The sequence below is a fragment of the Prionailurus bengalensis genome, chromosome C2 (genome assembly GCF_016509475.1).
Source record: "Prionailurus bengalensis isolate Pbe53 chromosome C2, Fcat_Pben_1.1_paternal_pri, whole genome shotgun sequence".
Taxonomy (NCBI): domain Eukaryota; kingdom Metazoa; phylum Chordata; class Mammalia; order Carnivora; family Felidae; genus Prionailurus; species Prionailurus bengalensis.
This window is the reverse complement of record NC_057350.1, coordinates 73,770,219-73,791,121: the sequence shown is the minus strand read 5'-3', so window position 1 is coordinate 73,791,121 and position 20,903 is coordinate 73,770,219. Positions and strand designations below refer to the sequence as shown.

Sequence of the window (20,903 nt, the reverse complement as noted above, 5' to 3'; positions counted from 1 at the left end):
CCCTCTCTCTCTCTCCCACTCCCCTGCTCATGCTCTGTATATATCTCTCTCTCTCCCACTCCCCTGCTCATGCTCTGCCTCTCTCTGTCTCTCAAAAATAAGTAAATGTTGGGGCGCCTGGGTGGTTCAGTCGGTTAAGCGGCCGACTTCGGCTCAGGTCATGATCTCACAGTCTGTGAGTTCGAGCCCTGCGTCAGGCTCTGTGCTGACAGCTCAGAGCCTGGAGCCTGTTTTGGATTCTGTGTCTCCCTTTCTCTGACCCTCCCCTGTTCATGCTCTGTCTCTCTCTGTCTCAAAAATAAATAAACATTAAAAAAATTTTTTTTAAAAATAAGTAAATGTTTAAGAAAAGAATTTTTTAATTAAAAGCCATTTTAGAATACACATATACACATTCATATACATACATGCACACAGAAAGAGAGGAAAAAAGATACAGATATATGCCAAGATAATAACAGTGGTTCTCCCTTGGTAGTAAGATTTATAAGTATTTTAATTCTTTTCTTCATACATTTCAGTTTTCAATTTTCTACAATTAACATACATTACTCTCAGTCTGGAAAAGGAAGTGGAAGTAAAGAGCAAGTACAACGTACTTACCTGTAAGCACTATCATAAATATAGAATTTAGGAAAAAGCTTGGTGGGGACAAGGATCAAAGCAATTTAAGTATACCCTTTCAGGGGAAAAGAAAAATAAAACACTTCAGTGAACAAAGAGAGGAAAAATTATTTCTAAGATTCTCGAAATATGAAAAAGTTCAATGCCATACCACTACCACCCCCTGCCCACTTCCTTGATAGCTTTAAGACCAAAAATTGTCACATAAAAAAAAAAAATCACTTTCTCTATGGGTATAGTGTCTCAGGGAAAAAAATTATTCTCAAATTTCATCCCATTTATTTTCCAACTGCACTCCAAAGAACAAACCAAAAGGCTGATACATCATCAATAATCCTAAGGAAAAATTCTCTAAATGATACTATTTATGCATGCCCTGAATCTGAAATATTTAAACATCTACACTAAGGAGCTCGCAGTGTGTTAAGAGAGGAGATACACATAAATAACTATAACGTGAAGGAGACAAAAAAGTGGTTAAGTGGCATATGAGAAATACAAAAAGATCTGTAAAGATTAATTATGAACCTGGAATAAATATATTTACATATATATACACACAAACATATGATGCTGCTTAAATGCTTACATATGTGCATTCAGATCATACCAAAATATTTAAAATATCATTTCAATAAATATCTTACTGATTTTAGGATTTCTGATCTTCGTTTTGATTGAAGGACATTAATCTGAGGGAAAACACAGTTGGTTAATCACCCAGTTTTTACTTTAAAAACTAATCTACAGTGCAATATTGTAAAATTTGCTTATTCTGAAGTTTAATACTTTTCCAGAAAAGTAAATAAAAACAAAGTTCAAGGTTTTTACCCTTTGACCTGCGTTTTGCAAAAACAGTTAAGACAAACATACCAATGAAACTGTCATCCATTTCAGTTCAAAGAAAAACTGGTCATGCTTAAGCCATAAATACTGTAATGATAAAACTATCACTTTGACAGACCTTTGAATTTCTCAGAATTCCATTTTTTCCCTGTTCTCCTCATCTAACTGTCCATCCAGACCCTTCAACATGTATCTGCAATACAAATCCTCACTACTTTTACCACCACTACCAACCATCATCCTATCTTTTCTAGACTGCTGCAATGGCCTATGAACTAGTCTCTCTATACTTGACTCTCTACAATCCATTCTCCACACAGCAAGCAGAGTGATCTTTTCAAAATATAAATAAGATTATGCTATGTCCAACTTAAAACCTTCCAACTTCCTTCTATCACCTACATGGCCCTTTGTGATGATTGCCTCTAACCTAGCTTTCTACTACTTGCCCCTTTCTGTGCTGCAACTACGATCCAAAACTACTTCCACCTCAACACCTTCAAACTAGCTGCTCTGTCTTCATGTCATGATTTTCTGCCCAGACACGAGGACACCTCTTACTAATCAGGCCCCAGCTTAAATACTATCTCCTCAAAAACGTCCAAGGTAGGCCCTATATACTAGAGTTGGTATACTCTCTAGCATATCAACCTATTTATTTTCTTCACAGCATTCATAACTACCTTATATTTTCTTATTTACCTATGTCTTACTCCCAGCTACATTCCCCAAGTAGTACGTAGCTAGGACTCAATAAATATTTGTTAAATAAATTAATGGACCTTAAATATTTTAAGTAGACTAAACTTACTAAAAGACCAGTAAATTATGAAAGTTACCTTTGTAGTATCTCTCCCATCTCTAGATAATTCTTAACAAGTATTTTATTTCTATCTGTTACATATCAGCTTAATGAAATTAAATGTTTATACAAAAAAAGAATCATTCATTTTTTGCTATCATTGTCAAAAGATTTACAGAATATCTTCCTTTTTAATATGTTCTTCTGCCTGTTGTCTTATAAGATAATTTTAAAGCACTGATCGCAAAACAAAACCACACCAAGAAAAATCCAAATAACTACACTTAACTAACCACTAATTTCCTTTGTACGTGTTTCAAGGCCCATTCAGTTTTGAGAACTAAAATATTAACTTTCAAATGCTCTAAATAAAAGCAGGGGCTGCAGATAACCTATTATTCAAACTTTGAAAAATACCAAACAAAAGTGCCTCTCTTCTATGTATTTTTTTTCTGTTTGGCAACAAAAAACAGCATTTACTTGAAAAAAAGTAAAATCACGTATTTAAGGAAGCTAAAGCATGATAAACTTTATAAATTTGGATATTTATTACTTACTATGCCCTAAAATCACCACTTAGGCCATATAATTAAATGACACAACAGTTCTCATAAGAAAAATCAAATAATGCAATAGCTATAGAGGAAGCAAGGGTCCTAATGTGAAACTATTTGGATGAACACCACAGAAAATGGAAAATTTATTTTCCAACCACTGGACTAGAGGGAAGGAACACAACCTAGGAGTAAAAGACACAGAAATAAATAATTACAATACATGCAAGTAAGTGCTCTAACAGCAATGTGCATGACAATATTATGGCAGCACAGTGGAAGCAGAGGCAAGAATGATTCATTTTGCCTGGACATGTTTGAGTAACTGACCACAGAACAGAGAATAAACTAGTAATGGAGCACATAAAAGCAATGCAAGCAAGACCAGTTTTATGAGAACATCTTAAAAGTCTAGATAAGAAATAATAAAGTGCTACAGCAAGGGTCATCAGAAAGAACAGACTTAAGAGATTCACAGAACTTTATAAGGCAGTTTTGGCTGTTAGGTATAGCAGCTGAGAATGAGAATATCTGGTGTAGCAACTCTCCACAGGAACTTCTAGGATTGAGCAAAAGGGTGTCACCATTCAAGTTAGGTAAGGGCAAAAAGACGCCACCTGGAAGAAGACAGTTTTCAGTTGTGAATACAAAAAGAAAGAGGGGCGTCGGACAAAAATAACTTTTGTCATCTGTACTTAGTGGTAATTCAAGCAAAGAGCATGAGATTATCAGGAAAATCAAAAGGTCAGAAAAGAACAGAACCAAAGATGTAAACCTGAAAAAGAGGTTGAAAAGGTAGGCAAAGGAGAGAAGCTCAACATGGAAACTGAAAAGCAACAGAAGTTGGGAAGATGACCTAAAGTTATTTGAAATAAATTAAGACAAAAGTATATTTCAAGAAAGAGTGTGGTCTACCATTTCAGTGAAACGCGAGAGTCAAGTTGGTTAAAAATTAAATTCTATCTAATGAGTAAGACCTTAGCATGAGCCATTTAGTGGAATCGGATAGGAAGACAGTATTCGTATTACTGCAGAAGTGGGGTGAATGTGAGGTAGGTAATGGGAAATAGGAAATTACAGACCATGCCATTCTAGAGACTTTCATTAATAAACGGAATTCACTTCATTTTTTAAAATGTAACTTCCCACTTACTGAATAGAAAATTTTTAAAAATCTTAGTCTTTTTCTACTGTTTTGCAAAGTTATCTAAGGAGGGTTTTTTTAATGTTTTATTTTTGAAAGAGTGTAAGTGCAAGGGGGGGAAGAGGAGGGGTAGAGAGAAAGAGGGACAGATGACCTAAAGTGGGCTCCGTGCTGACATCAGAAAGCTGGATGTAAGGCTTGAAACCACGAATGGAGAGATCATGACCTGAGCTGAAGTCGGACACTCAACTGACCGGGCCACCTAGGCACACCATCTAAGTAGTTTTTAAGCACTAATTTGTATATGGTTACTTATGTATTTTTTTAAAGAAATGCCCTGTGATCACTATTAAGTCAACAATCTCTGAGGACTCTATTGCTGTTTTGTAAAAGGAGATTTAGACAAAATAATCCTCTAAGCTTTAGAGCTTTCAACTCATGATACATAGGAAAATATCAAGTACATGTGAAACAATGTATATGTGCCTTCACTTTTCACATCTCTTGAATCCCTTTGGAGACCTATCAAATCCAAATAGATTTCAATTATACATAGGACCAGAAGATCACCAGGCAACTTACCAAGCACTGATCTCTAGTTTTAAAAAACACCACATTTTGGGGGCGCTTGGGTGGCTCAGTCGGTTGAGCATCTGACTTCGGCTCAGGTCATGATCTCACAGCTCGTGAGTCTGAGCCCCGCATCGGGCTTTGTGCTGACAGCTCGGAGCCTGGAACCTGTTTCAGATTCTGTCTCCCTCTCTCGCTGCCCCTAACCCACTCACATTCTGTCTCTGTCTCTCTCAAAAATAAGTAACCATTAAAAAAATTTTTTAAACACCATATTTTTTCTCATATTTACATTATGGTAAATATGAGAACAGTGTTTCTAGAAATATTTTTCATTTGGCAACATAGTAAGCCTTAGTACTTCTAGAAGTCTACTCTACAGAAATAATCAAAAATGTGGCAAAAGATTTATATACAAAGATGTTATTATTATTTATAATTATTGAAATCTACATTTTTCACTATTTCCAGTAAAAACTGGCAACACTATATCTGATCAACAGATACTAACTAAATTGACACAGTAATTCCACAGAATAAAATATAGCAATTAAAAATGCTTTTTACAACATTTAAAAATGAGAGAAGTATCATGTTAAGTGAAAAGGTGAAGAAATCCAAACCAAAGGTGTACACATGTACACACATAAATATATGCACAGAGATATACAGACAAGTGAAAAGTTTTCACAAAAGATCATGGTTTGATTTTAAACTCAAAGAAACATTATTAATTGTTCTTTCAATGCCATCATTCAAAAGTAAGGACGTGTTTAGTAAGCGTTTTTTGAAAACACATAATAAATATACCTGAAGTACGTAGTCGAGGGCTATATGTCGAAAACATTTTCTTGTTGCTGTCAAAATGTTTGTGGCTTCCTCAACTTCGTGCTGTTTGTTTCTTTGTACTTGAGCATTTTTTACTAATGCATTTTCTTTTTCTTCACTGACTTTTTCAAATTGCTTCTTGGCATCTTTGAATTTTCTAAGATCTCTAAAAAATAAAAATAGTGAAACTTTCATAAATCCAATTATGGGTGGTCTGCAAACCACACTTTAAGAAATATCATTCATTTTTTGTTGAGGGAAATTACTGGGTCAAGGGCATGAATATATTCTTAAAACACACACTGATACAATCCTTTGTAAAACAACTGTGTACCCGTAAAGAGTAACAGTTTCCATTCAGTATTCCAAAAATCCAAAACCCTTGATTAATGATCTTAGATAAATACATGATATCCCTTCATTTTTTTCTACCAGAGAACTAGGCAAAAAGACTTGAAGACAAATAATTTAAAAATGATAATAAAGTGTATGTGAAAAAGGCTTTAAACTCTTTGTTAAGAAGCCATAAATTTTCATGTATACATTCTATAAGGACATTCTGAACATCAGTCTATTATTTGCAAAGAATCTGCAAGACGTCACTAACGAAACAATAAATTCCAACCTACTAAATGGCAGTGCACTATGTTCGTGAGATCTGCCACTATCTGCAGCTTATAACATCTGCCATTTATCCTGAATACTATATCGTAACCAACGTTATCTGTAATTTTATATATTCTCAGTCAGGAATTAAAAGAGAAAAACTGATTAATGTGGGAAAGGAAAAATGTTCCTATCTAGAAAATTTGGATGTCTTTTATTTCTAGTTTCATTTTATTTCACATATAGAACGGGATGAATGTGACACAAAAGGCTCACACATGTGGCAAAAAACATGCACTTTCCTGACTCATTTTCATATATTCCATTACCTTCTCTTCAAAAAAAATACCATATTAAGACAAAGGAAAACTTAGTCTCAACTATAATAACTAATAGCATTTCAATCACTTTTGGGGTCTGCTTTGATTTTGAAAGGCCATTAAATTATTTCTTTTATTTTTTAATCTTTAACAATCCTAGTTATGTATCCTGAATATAAATTTCATAATATAAATGATTCACTGAAAGGCATAAAGTCTGATTCCTTTACAGAGTAACTCAGGAAAAAATGCAATATATATTTCACAAAGCAAAAAAGCAAACAAAAACTCCAAAATTTTCAATAAATCATGGTCCATAAAATTCCTCTCAAAAGATACCAACTCCCAGATGTGATCATTCACTGGTTACTTTTCTTTTCACTGTAATTGACTTACTCTTTAACAAAGTTCTGAAGCTGTGCTTTAATTGATCTCTGAGTTTGGTCAAATAGGATCTAAAAGATAAAATGTAACATTAAACAATTAGAAAAGTAAACAAAAAAATAATTTTCACGTAGATTGGTAAATAATACATCTTTCCACTATTACTCCAATTCTAATAACACCTATATTTCTTATTGAAGACCAACTAAAAAAGTAAGGATTTAAAAAAGAAACTGAAACTGATTTTTAAGCCAGTTTCATCTAAAAAATAAAATTATTTTTATTTACAGAGAAAATCACATCTGCATTAACATTTAAATACAATGTTGAAATAATAGAGTGATTTATTTCCTTGATTTTAATTCAAGCTTTGACAAATAACCTAAAAAGTAATATGAAGTCTACTTTATTTACTACAGGAATTTCTTACTTTAACATATCAAAACATACTAAGTAAAAACAACTCCAGAACTGCTTCATATCATCTTAGTTAGAGGTTATTCAACAGGGAAAATGTAGGGATTTCAATGTTTTACATTCTTAATTCAAGTAAACATTATATGGTCCTTTGGGTTCAATCGTTGCTAAGATTAGAGACAAGAATAAAATTTTACTCCTCGTGACAATATTCTGCCCCATTTAAATGATACCACATATTAAACTCTAGTAGCTCCATGTATGGGCAATTTCACTGGGCTTGTCATGGAAACTCCAAATACTTCTATAATTAACAGATACATTTCATTCAACAATTAACAGATACACTTCATTCAGAGTTGGAAACAGATGTCAGATGAACAGACACAAAAATCAATATTCAAAACAAAAGAAAATCCTGTGTTCTCCTACTTATTAAAAACAATACCAATTTCACTCTCTCTGAAATCTTGCTACTAGCAAAGTCTCATGTTCTTGCCTAAATACCAAACACCACACACACACACACACACACACACACACACACACACACCTGGATTGAGTACTAAAGGGTTTAAAAATCTGACAATTTACTTCCAGAGAGAAAAAATTATTTTCTGTACTATGTTAAACTATTAAACCCAAATTAAGCAGAAGAAAGGAAATAATAAAGGTAAGACTGGAAGTCAACTACATAGAAAACAGAAACTCAACAGCCAAAACTCAATGAAAGCAAAAACTAGTTCTTTCAGAAGATCTATAAAGGTGATAAATCTCCCATCAAAGTGATCAAGAAAAAATCTTAAAACACAAATTTCAAATGTCAAGAAGGAGAAAGATGACATTACCACAGATTCTACAGCTATTAAAAAAGGATAATCAGGAGAATTGGGGAACAATTTTAGGCCTATAAATTCAATAGAGATGGGTTAATTCTTTGAAAGACAAAACTACCAAAGTTCACTCAATAAGAAATCAATAACCTAAACAGAAACAAAGAAATAGAATCTATAGTTAAAAACCTCCCATAGCCTATAAAGTTAAAGCTATATTTACATAAAACCTAGCAATCCCATTCCTAGGTATTTGCCCAAGAAAAAAGAAAACTTAGAGTTATACCAAAACCTGTATGCAAATGTTTATAGCAGTGTAATTCCTAAGTGCCTCAAACTAGAAACAATCTAAATGTCCTTGAAGAAGTAAGCTATGGTACATCACACAATAGAATACTACTCAGCAGTAAAAAGGAGCAACTATTAATACATACAACAACATAGATGAATTTCAATGGATTTTGCTAAGTAAAATAAGTCATATTCAAAAGGCTACAAGCTATATGATTTGATTTACAGGACACCCAGGAAAAGATATAACTATAGGGATGGAGAACAAATCAGTAATTACTAGTGGTAAGGGGTAGGAGGAAGGGTACTACAAAGGCATAACATAAGGCTATTTTTAGGGTTATTGGAACAGTCATGCATATAGATTGTGGTATGGAGATCCAACTGTATGCATGTGTCAAAATTCATAAAGCTAACTATATTAGTTAGTATCCTTCCAGAACTAGAACAAATGATCCTATTGTATGGAACCACAAAAGACCCAAAGAGCCAAAGTAATCTTGCAAAACAAAAACAAAAACAAACAAAAAACAGAAAACCGGAGGCATCATACTATACTACAAAGCTATAGTACTCAAAACAGTATGGTACTAGCATGGAAACAGACACCTAGATCATGGAACAGAATAAAGAGCCCAGAAATAACTTCACACTTACATAGTCAATTAATCTACGACAAAGGAGGCAAGAACATACAATGGGGAAAATACAGTCTCTTTAATACATGATTGGGAAAACTGGACAGCTACATGCAAAAGAATGAAACTGGACCACTTTCTTGCACCATACACAAAAATAAACTCAAAACAGATTAAAGACCTAAATGTGAGACCTGAAACCTTATGTATCCTAAAAGAATACATAGGCAGTAAATTCTTGGACATTGGCCTTAGTATTTTTCCTAATCTATCTCCCCAGGCAAGGGAAACAAAAGAAAAATAAACAATTGGGACTACATCAACCTAAAAAGGTTTTGCATGGTGAAAGAAACCATCAATAAAATAAAAAGGCAATATACTGAATGGGAGAAGATACTTGCAAATGATATATTTGATAAAGGGTTAATACCCCAAATATATAAAGAACTCATACACCAAATAATCTGATTTAAAAATTGGCAGAGGACTTGGGTAGGCTTTTTTCCAAAGAAAACATACAAATGGCCAAGAGACACATGAAAAGATGCTCAACATCATTTATCATCAGGGAAATGCAAATCAAAACCACAATGAGATATCACCTCACACAACTCAGAATGGCTAGTATCAAAAAGACAAAAAAGAGTAAGTGTTAGTGAGGATGTGGAGACAGGAGAATCCTCAATATCCCTCATGACCACATATGTAAAAATTCTTAATATGTAATAATGACATACAATAACAACATATAAAAAGAACAATATACCATGACAATTGGGATTTATTCTGGGAATGCAAGATGGATTTAACATTAAAAAGTCAATGAATAGGGGCGCCTGGGTGGCGCAGTCGGTTAAGCGTCCGACTTCAGCCAGGTCACGATCTCGCGGTCCGTGAGTTCGAGCCCCGCGTCGGGCTCTGGGCTGATGGCTCAGAGCCTGGAGCCTGTTTCCGATTCTGTGTCTCCCTCTCTCTCTCTGCCCCTCCCCCGTTCATGCTCTGTCTCTCTCTGTCCCAAAAATAAATAAACGTTGAAAAAAAAAAAATTAAAAAAAAAAAAGTCAATGAATATAATTTACCATGATAACAAACTAAAACAGAAAAACTGTATGAGCATCTTAATAGAGACCAAAAAGCATTTCACAAAATTCAACACCCATTCCTGATAAAAACTCTCAGGAATCCAGGAATAAAAGGGAACTTCCTCAAACTAATAAAGAGCACATACAAAAAATGTACAGCTAACATATTCGGTGGTGAAAGGCTTCTTAATGGCAACACTCAAGAACGAGGCAAGAATATCTGCTCTCATCACTTCTATTCAACATTCTACTAGAGATCCTAGCAAGGCAATCAAGCAAGAAAAATGAAAAAAGGGGGACATATTAGAACGGAAGAATACAAAGCTATCTTTATCTACAGATGATATGATTGAGATAATACTATGGAATTTACAGAAAAGTCCACCAGAACTAACAAGCATATTTAGCAAGGCCACAGGAACAAAGTCAATATACAAAAATCAGTGATATTTCTATATACCAGCAACAACTTAGCAAGTGAACTTTAAAAAGGCCTGGGTGGGTGGCTCAGTCGGTTAAGTGTCCAACTTTGGCTCAGGTCATGATCTTGCGGTTTGAGCTCAAGCCCCACGCTGGGCTCCCTGCTGTCAGCACGGAGCCCGCTTCAGATCCTCTGTCCCCCTCTCTCTGCCTCTCCCCTGCATACACTCTGTCTTTCAAAAATAAACACGACAAAAAAATATATCATTTACAGTAGCGTCAAAAAATAGGAAATGCTGGGGTACCCAGGTGGCCCAGTCAGTTAAGCATCGGACTCTTGATCTCAGCTCAGGTCATGATCTCATGGTTTGTGGGTTCAAGCCCCACATCAGGCTCTGTGCTCTCCCTCTCTCTCTGCCTCTACCCCACTCATGCTCACTCTCTCTCTCAAAATAAACAAATTTAAAAAAAAATTTAATAGGAAATGCTTAGGGATACATACGTAAGACTTGTACTGTGAAGACTACAAAACATTACCAAGAGAAATTAAGGAAAACTTAAGTAAATAGAGAAAGAGATATACTGTGTTCATGGATTCAAAGACTAATTATTAGTAAGATGTCCATTCTCACCAAATGGATCTATACATTCAATACAATCCCACTCCAAATCCCAGTAAGGCTTTCTGTAGAAGTTAAAAATTTGATTCTAAAATTTATATGAAAATGTAAAAGACCTAGAATAGCCAATTTGGAAAAAAAGGAAGAAAGCTGGAATACCTATACTACCTGATTTCAAGACTTACTATGAAAGCTACAGTAATTAAGGCTATTGTGGTATTAGAATAAAGACAGGCAAAAAGATCAATGAAATAAGACAGAGCCCAAAACTGACCCACACATTTTTTTAGACAAAAAGTACCAACGGTGCAGTACCAACTGGTGGTATAGTGGTGAACACAGCTGCCTTCAAAAAGGTGCCAATAGGGAAAAACCATTTTGAGCAAATGGTGTTACAACAAACAACTGAAGAACCATAGCCTGAAAAAAAAAAAAAAGGAACTTTGACCCTTACCATGCAAACATATAGAAAAAGTAATGCAGAGTGGATCACAAATCTAAACATAAACTAGGCAAACATTTCTTGGTAGAATACAAAAAGAAAACATAAAAGAAAAAAGTCAATAAACTGATTTAATCAAAATTAAAAGCTATAGCTTTTCAGAAGATACTCATAAAAATGGAAAAGACAAGCCAAAGCCTCAGAGAAAGTATCTGCAAAACATTTATCTGGCAAAAGACATTTCTGGAATACAGAAAGAACTCTTATAACTAAGTAATAATAAGATAAGCAATCCAAAAAAGTTTAATGGGCAAAAGAGCTGACATTTCACCAAAGAAGATACATTGACAGAAAAACACACAAAAACACACTGAGCATCATTAACTAGTAGGAAAATACAAATTAGGGGCACCTGGGTGGATCAGTCAGTTGGGCCTCCAACTCTTGATTCTGGCTCAAGTCATGATCTCACAGTTTGTTAGATCAAGCCCCACATTGTGCTCTGTGCTAAAAGCACAGAGCCTGCTTGGGATTCTCTCTCTGCCCTTCCCTTGCTCGCATGCACTCTCTCAAAATAAATAAACTTAAAAAAAAACTCCCTATCTTGGAATTGGATCTCTCTCAAAATAAATAAACTTAAAAAAAAAAACAGAAAATACAAATTAAAACCATGATGAATTTAAAAAGAGTGGCCATACCAAGTGTTGTTGATCATGTGAAGCATCTAGAACTCTTGTACATGGCTGCTGTAAAATGATACAGTCAACTTTGGAAAACAATTTCTAAATTTTGGGAGGTTTTCTTGAATTTCTTTGAAGAAGTTAAATATTTTTAGAAATTTAAAGGTTATGGGTAGTCTGTACTGTAACTATTCAGTAAGTCTAAGAGTATCTGAAAATAAAGATTTTTAAAAATTTTTAGAAATTTGGGGCGCCTGGGTGGCGCAGTCGGTTAAGCGTCCGACTTCAGCCAGGTCACGATCTCGCGGTCCGGGAGTTCGAGCCCCGCGTCAGGCTCTGGGCTGATGGCTCAGAGCCTGGAGCCTGTTTCTGATTCTGTGTCTCCCTCTCTCTCTGCCCCTCCCCCGTTCATGCTCTGTCTCGCTCTGTCCCAAAAATAAATAAAAAACGTTAAAAATTTTTAGAAATTTAATATATGAATATTAACATTATTATTATTATAAACAGTAAGTTCTTTTTTCTTTCCTTAATTTTCTTTGCAATATTTTATAGTCTTCACTATACACACAGTTTTGTAAAAAGTTAAATATAATCCTACCTTATGTATGAACTAGCCACTCCTGGCTATTCACACAAGAGAAATAAATGCATATACGTATACAAACTTTTACATATATTTTTGTAAGCAACTTTATTTGTAATAGCCAAAACCCAGAAACAACTCAAATGTTCATTGTGGTGGCTTTAAAATATGTCCACAAATTCTTTGACACTCCTCCCTTCAAAAATGGGGCCTGATCACCTTGAGAGCAGGCTGGTCATAGCGACTTACTTCTAACAAATGGTAATATGGAGGACGTGACAATGTATGCCTTCTAAGACTAAGTCATGAAAAGCAATGTAGCTTTTTCTTTGCCCTTGCTCTTGTGCTCTTGGATCCCCTGTTTGGGGAGTAACCAAATTCCATGTACTAAGGACACTCAAGCAGCCGAGGGACAAGGCTCCCTGGCGAGGAACTGAGGCCTGGATCCAACAGCCACACACACTTCCTATCTCAGAATTGGATCCTCCAGCCCCAGTAAAGCTTTCAACTGACTGTGGCCCAGCCAATATCTTAATAGCAATCTCATACAAGACTCTGAGCCAGAGCCACCCAGCTAAGTCTAAAGTCTAAAAACTCCTGGCCCAGAAACCAGATAATGTTTATTGTTTTAAGCCACTATCTTTTGGGGTAATCCACTCTATGGTAATAGATAACTAATACATCCATCAACAGGTGAATGGATAAACAAATTATGGTATATCCATACAATGCAATACTATTAAGCAATAAAAAAGGAACGAATTATTGTTTTTCTTTTTTTAATATTTATTTTTTGGGGGGAGAGCATAAGTAGGGGAGGGGCAGAGAGAGAGACAGAGGATTCAAAGTGGACTCCACGCTGACAGGCTGACAGCAGAGAGCCAAAGTGGGGCTCAAACTCACAAACTGCGAGATCATGACCTGAGCCGAAGTCAGATGCTCAACCGACTGGGCCACCCAGATGCCCCTGGAAAGAATTATTGTTAAACACAACACAATTGAGTCTCAAAATAATTACACTGATTCAATTTACATGTAAGTATAGAAAATCGAAACTAACCAATAATGACAGAAAGCAGATCGGTGAATGTCCAGAAATAAGAAGGCAGCAAATAGAATTACAAAGTAGCAAAGGAAAACTTTTGGGGTGTAACTGTTATGTTCATTAAATTAATTAAGGTGACAGTTTTATTCAGGTTTACATACGTCAACGCTCACCAAATTGTATGCTTTGATATGCTGTTTATACCAATTATCCCTCAGTAACGTTTAAAAATAAGTATATTCCAGAGAGAAGAACACAATGTTTTCCTGTGTAGTGTTTCATTGTTTTAAAACTATACAAACATTACGTAGTATCTACATCCTCCAAGATAAAACATTACCTAAACTAAATTTTATATACGTTTGACTAGAATAGGAAGTACTTTAGGAATTGCCAATAATCGAGGCTACGCATTTTCAACACTTCGATTGCAGTGAAAATTATATTGTTAATGCAAAAGCAACTGAGTAAACAGCTGTCTCCTAGTTGCCAATCTCAAGCCATCCAGCCACAGAACAGCTTGCTAACACTTTTCTGTGGTGAACCGCTGCACAGAACTGCCTCATTTAGTCTCATTTCCTAAGTCACTAATCTATACTCTGCTTGAGAGAGAATTCACATCATTTCTTTTCATATGCTGCAAGTAAAAAGCTATAGAAGACTTGAAAGAAACAGGGACTAAAGTAAAAGTAGCCTTGTCAGGACCAATCTCAAGTAGCACTGGTACCTAGAAGCCAGGTACCAAATGAAGTCTGCAAGACTCTTTCCTTAAGTTTGATTTGATTTCCCCATTTTCCTTGTGTTGCGTTCTACTATCTTCACTAGTTGAGGATTCTGATCCAGATCTTATCCAAAGTGTCCAGTGACCACCCAAAAACTTTACCTAGGTTTTAGACCAAAAAAACTGTTTTACCCTTGGAATTAAGTATATCTCAGGTCTTCTGTTTCTACACCAGAAAACGTGGAATAGTATAATAAAACCACAATGACAGACTCGGGGGGGGGGGGGAGGGAGGTACCAACACAAAAGCTAAGGTTCAGTTCCATCTCTAAAATTAGTATTATTCCTACCAACATATACCTAATAATCAACAATATGTCATTTGACCTATGCGTGTGCTAATTACAAAAGGATCTGACTTAAGTGCACAGATAATGGTTGTTTTAAACCAATGGCTTACACTCAGGTTATCCCCCATTCATGTCTGGACACAGTTAAAGCAACACTATCTCAGCTGTTTTCAGAAAACGATGAAAACTGAGATGCAGTTTACATATGGCAAACAGTACTCTACAAAGTTTAGTACAAGATAGGCTACACATCCACAGTTGGCACTGAAGATTTTCCAGTTCTTACCATTTAGGCCCCATTGGCTCAAAGCATAAATTTTGTAGTTTAAAGTCTTTGTCGCCCATTTAAATATTATTCAGCTACCACAGCATTCTCTTCTATGATTCCTTCCATAGGACATAATCATCCCTCTCCTTTCCAAAATCTATAGAAGGGTACAGGGCTATGGCTGTGAACTCCCTGAATCTTTTATTTAGTTAAGCTCATTAGGCCTGTAATAAATAGGTCAATAACAAATCAAGAGGACTCTTCTTTGCTATCATCAGGAACAGAGCCCAATATGCAAATTATTGTTTATTATGTATTCCTCTTTTTCTATATTCTTTGCCTGTCCTAGCCTATCCATTTCTCTAAATTCTTCTTTCTCCCTTTCTCGAGTCCTCTACAGCAGTGGTTCTTCACTAGCTTTAGTATGAAAATCACCTGCAAAGCTAACAGAAACTACCAAGGTCCAAGCTTGTTAAAGAAAGATAAAATCCTTCTGTATTTTTATTACATTTGCTAGGTGATTCCATTACTTAGAGATTGAGACAGGCTGCTCTAACCTAGGGGTTCTTACATTGGTTGCACATTAGAATAACCTGGGGAACTTTTAAATACCCTGATGCTGAGATAATTAGAAACACTGGTGAGACTCAGGAATCAGCACATTTTAAGCTCCCCAGGTGTGAACCAAAATTACTCGTATCACCTGGGTGCTTGTTAGAAAAGAATTTCCAAAACCAGGCCAGACTTACAGAATCAGGGTCTGCGTTTACTAAGAATTCCAAGTAGCTTATTTGGAAGAAGCAATACACTGCCTCTCAAACTGGGCTGAACTCTGGAATGACCTGGGGACCTTTGAAAATTACTGATGCCTACTCCCAGAGACTCTGATTTTAACTAGTCTGGGTTACAGCCTTGGTTCATCCACTACCACTCCACTGATAAGAATTCAAGGTAGCTAAAATCACTAAATCACTTTCACTAAAGCAGAAAGAGGCCTCTCTTCAGTGGGTGTCACGACACACACAGTCCTGGGAACTGGGCAAAAATAAAGTAGTCCTTTAGTGCACTGGTCAGCACATTTTTCTGTAAAGGACTAGACAGTATTTTAGGTTTGTGGGCCATGTGGTCCCTGTCACAACTACTCTGTTGTTGTAGTGCAAAAGCAGCCATAGACAATACAGAAACAAATGAATATGTGTTCCAATGAAACTTTATATGCAAAGCAGGGGAGGGATGGGTTAGATTTGGCCTTCAAGCCAAAGTCTGCCAACCCCTGCTCTAGAACAGTGGTTCTCAAACTTTAGAGTACCTTAGAACTGCCTAGAAGGCTTTGTTCAAACACAGATTGCTGGCTCCTGGCCTCAGAGTTGCTGATTCAGTAGATCTGGGTAAACTCTGAGAAGCTGAAGTTCTAACAACTCCCGGGGTGATGCTGATACTATTGGTCCATGGGCCACAATTTGAGAACCGCTGGGTTATTTTTTTTTTAATGTTTATTTATTTTTGAGAGAAAAAGAAAGAGAACGAGTGCGGGCTCACGTGCACATGAGTGGGGGAGGGACAGAGAGAGGGAGACAGAGAATCCCAAGCAGGCTCCCTGCTATCAACGCAAAGCCCAATGCAGGGTTCAATATCACAAACCACGAGATCATGAGCTGAGCTGAAATCAAGAGTCAGATGTTTAACCAACTGAGCCACCCAGGAGCCCCGAGAATCACTGATTTAAAGTAGTGGTTCTCAAACTTCACTACATGTCAGAATCACCTAAAGAAATTTTTTAAATTCTGATGCTATACTCCAGATGACATAAATCAAAATCTCTTTCTACTGTAAAGGCTCCTAACACTTATGGCACACATTATTGGTGTGTTGAAAGATACAGTAGACTGTTTATATAGAGGGCCACCAATAATTCCTCTCATCACTCCATGTGCATGGTACTCTCCCACCAAGAGGTAGAGTTTATTACCCTTTACCTTAAATCTGGCATAGCCCTGTATCTTGCTTTGATCAAAAGAATGTAGCAAAAGTGATCCTATGTGACTTCCAGGCCAAGCCCATAAGAAGTCTTAACACCTACTGATTTCACTCACTTGAAAGCCAGCTATCACATTAAGAAGACTGACTACCTGGGGCACCTGTGTGGCTCAGTCAGTTGAGCGACAGACTCTTGATTTCAGCTCAGGTCATGATCCCAGGGTTGTGGCATTGATTGAGGCCCACATCAGGGTAAATGCCGAGTGAGGAGCCTTGGGATATTCTCTCTCTCTCTCTCTCTCTCTCTCTCTCTCTCTCTCTCTCTCTCTCTCTCTCTCTCTCTCCCCCTCTCTCTCCCTCTCTCTCTCCCTCCCTCCCCCCCACCCCCATCTGCCCATCTCTCCTAGTCATGCTCTCTCTTCTAAAATAAAAAAAAAATTTAAGTCTGACTACCCTCCTGTAGAGAGACCACATTATAAGAAAGAGTGAAGTCCTAGAGAATGACGGACTCCAAAGGGCAGGAGAAACCTGGCCAACCTCACCCATTCTAGCCACCCCAGCTGAGGCACCAGAAAAATTGGATCCTCCAGCCATATACAAGCCACTCAGCCAACACCAACTGGAGTAGAGACTAGCTGGCCTCCCCAAACCCTGACCAAACACATGATAGTTGTTGTTTTAAGTCACTAAATTTTGGGGTGGTTGTTAAACAGAGATAAATAAGATGTCAACAGTCATACAGAAGATATTAGTGTCGTGTTTATGTAAGTTTTTACAGTGATTTAAGAAGTTGTAAACTATTTGGTACAACCATTCCAAAATTAACAACTGCTGGGGTGCCTGTGTGGCTCAGTAGGTTAAGCATCCAAATCTTCTGACTCTTGATTTCGGCCCAGGTCATAATCTTGTGGTTTGTGGTTTCAAACCCCAAGTCCGGCTCTGAGCTGACAGTGCAGAGCTTGCCTGGGATTCTCTCTCTCTCTGCTCTGCTCACTCTCTCTCTTTCTCTCTCTCTCAAAATAAACAAACTTAAAACATTTTAATTAAAAAAGAAATTAACTGCTAAAATGAATCTTTTCTGCTAAAATTATATTTTAATACTATTTGTCTGACTTGCTCTATAAAGTATTTAAATGCAGTAATTATTGCTTTGACAAAACTATATAATGTTCCCCCTGGCATTACCATTTGAATCACCCAAAACTACTGCAGTCACAATTTGTTTGTCATCACTTCTTCGCTTAGTACCCGTTGTCAAATATTTCATCTTTCTTTGGCTCTTTCACAAATTTTTGCTATTAATTTGTTCTTACTTTTCACATTTCTTCTACTAATAAGATACATATGGTTGTTTTGTTAGCATCATCATTTCTTAAGAGGTGTTCCTACTAGAATGCAATTGGAGGCACCTGGGTGGCTCAGTCAGTTAAGCGTCCGACTTCAGCTCAGGTCATGATCTCACCGTTCATGAGTTCAAGACCTGCGTCGGGCTCTATGCTGACAGCTCAGAGCCTGGAGCCTGCTTCGAATTCTGTGTCTCCCTCTTTCACTGCCCCTCCCCTGTTCACACTCTGTCCTCCCTCTCTCTCTCTCAAAAATAAACATTAAAAAAAAAAAAAGAACGCAACTGATTCTTTTTGATTCTTACACTTTTCAGTAGTTATTTATTATTGGCTTTTGATGTTAATTAGCCAAATTCTGATTCTTGATGAAATTTTGCTGTTTTATCTTTAATTATTAAAAAAATTTATTTCTGGGAATGCAAGCTGGTGCAGCCACTCTGGAAAACAGTAGGGAGGTTCCTCAAAAAAGTAAAAATAGAACTACCCAACAACCAGCAATTGCACTACTAGGCATTTATCCACAGGATACAGGTGTGCTGTTTCAAAGGGACACATGCACCTCAGTGTTTATAGCAGCACTATCAACAATAGCCAAAGAATGGAAAGAGCCCAAAAATGTCCATCGATGGATGAATGGATAAAGAAGATGTGGTATATATATACAATGGAGTATTACTCAGCAATCATAAAGAATGAAATCTTGCCAGTTCCAACTATGTAGATGGAACTGGAGGCTATTATGCTAAGTGAAATTAGAGAAAGACAAATATCATATGACTTCACTCATATGAGGACTTTAAGAGAAAAAACAGATGAACATAAGGGAAGGGAAACAATAATAATATAAAAACAGGGAGGGGGACAAAACATAAGAGACTCATAAATATGGAGAACAAACAGAGGGTTACTGAAAGGGGGGTGGGCTAAATGGGTAAGGGGCACTAAGGAATCTACTCCTGAAATCATTGTTGCACTATATGCTAACTAATTTGGATGTAAATTAAAAAATAAAATAAAATTAAAAAATATTTTGGTGTATCTTCCATAAAATAAATGTATTTGACTCAAAGGACTATCTTTAAAAAAATAAAATAAAAAACAAAAAAACATTTATTTCTGAAGATGAAATTAAATGTACATAATCTATTGTGATAAGCACTGGGTGTTCCATGTAAGTGATGAACCACTAAATTTTACTCCTGAAACTTATATTACATTATATGTTAACTAACTGGAATTTAAATAAAAACTCAAGGGCACCTGGGTGGCTCAGCTGTGAAGCATCTGACTTCAGCTCAGGTCATGATCTCATGATTCATGAGTTAGAGTCCCACATCAGGTGAGCCCAAGCCCCACTTTGCGTGAGCCCATCTCTCTCTCTCTCTCTCTCTCTCTCTCGCTCGCTCGCTCGCTCGCTCACTTTCATCCTCTTTCTCTCTCTCTCTCTCAAAAACAAAAACTTGAAACCAATATAAATAAATAAATGCACATAATCATTTAAATGGGACTGTAGGCATTTGCTGATTTCAAAAAAACATTTTGAAAATTTTATTTTGTGATCATACATAAGAGTAACATTTATTGAATTAACTACAACGAATTAGTATTTCCTATTTATGAAATGTTTCATTTTATTATCTTTCAATATTTATTTTAAAACATTTTAAGTATGCAGAAAATTATACACACATCAATTTCTGAACCTTAAGACGTATGTTTCATTTTCGTACTTAAATACATTTGCTTTCTACTGATTGTTGTTTCCCCACCATAATGGACAAATTTTTCATTAAGTACTGCCAGAAAGTCGTTACATTCAGAGTACAATCACAGTGGTCCAAATTCTCTTCTTTGACCTATCTTTTTGTATCAAAGTTACTAAATGAAGCTATAAATAACTATGAAGTTATTAAATGAAGCAAATCATACAGGACTTCAACATGAAATGTCAATTTCATACAGAAAAAGATCTGTACTCTAAACTTCTGCAAACACAAAATAAGAAAAAAAGTTCTCGGGGCTCCTGGGTGGCTCAGTCAGTTAAGTGTCCAACTTTGGCTCAGGTCATGATCTCACAGTTTTGTGGGTTTGGGTCCTGCATCAGGCTCTCTGATAACAGCTTGGAGCCTGAAGCCTGCTTTGGATTCTGTGTCTCCCTCTCTGCCCCTCATCTACTAGTGCTCTCTCAAAAATGAAAAACATTAAAAAAAATTTTTTTAAGTAAAATTCAGGAAGTTTAGGAGGAATAAATCTCAACTTATGGATTTAATACTAGCTATTGACTTCAAGATATGACTAAAGTAACATTCTGCTATCTGATTAATTTATTTCAAGCAACGCTTAATATTTCTGACCATTCACATACACTGACAAACTGTGGATTCGCTGTATTGGAATGGAGAGGCTGAGAATGAGTCACTAGGGAGTCAGTGCTATAATCTAGATCCACAAAGACAATTATTAGAAGTGAATTAAAGGAAGAAAAAAGTAGGAAGACCAACTTCTGTGTATACCT

General features: G+C 36.2%; 1 protein-coding gene across 8 annotated transcripts in view; it reads right to left on the bottom strand.

Moving 5' to 3' along the window:
• The window catches only part of ACAP2 (ArfGAP with coiled-coil, ankyrin repeat and PH domains 2), a 148,210-nt gene that overhangs the window by 54,103 nt on the left and 73,204 nt on the right, over positions 1-20,903 (bottom strand). For all 8 annotated transcript variants that reach the window (XM_043594549.1, XM_043594544.1, XM_043594542.1 and 5 more), the window contains 3 exons: positions 6,691-6,749; positions 5,351-5,534; positions 1,272-1,316 (listed from right to left, as the gene is read on the bottom strand). In XM_043594549.1, the coding sequence (XP_043450484.1) occupies positions 1,272-1,316; positions 5,351-5,534; positions 6,691-6,749 (288 nt within the window). The remainder of the gene's footprint in view (positions 1-1,271; positions 1,317-5,350; positions 5,535-6,690; positions 6,750-20,903) is intronic.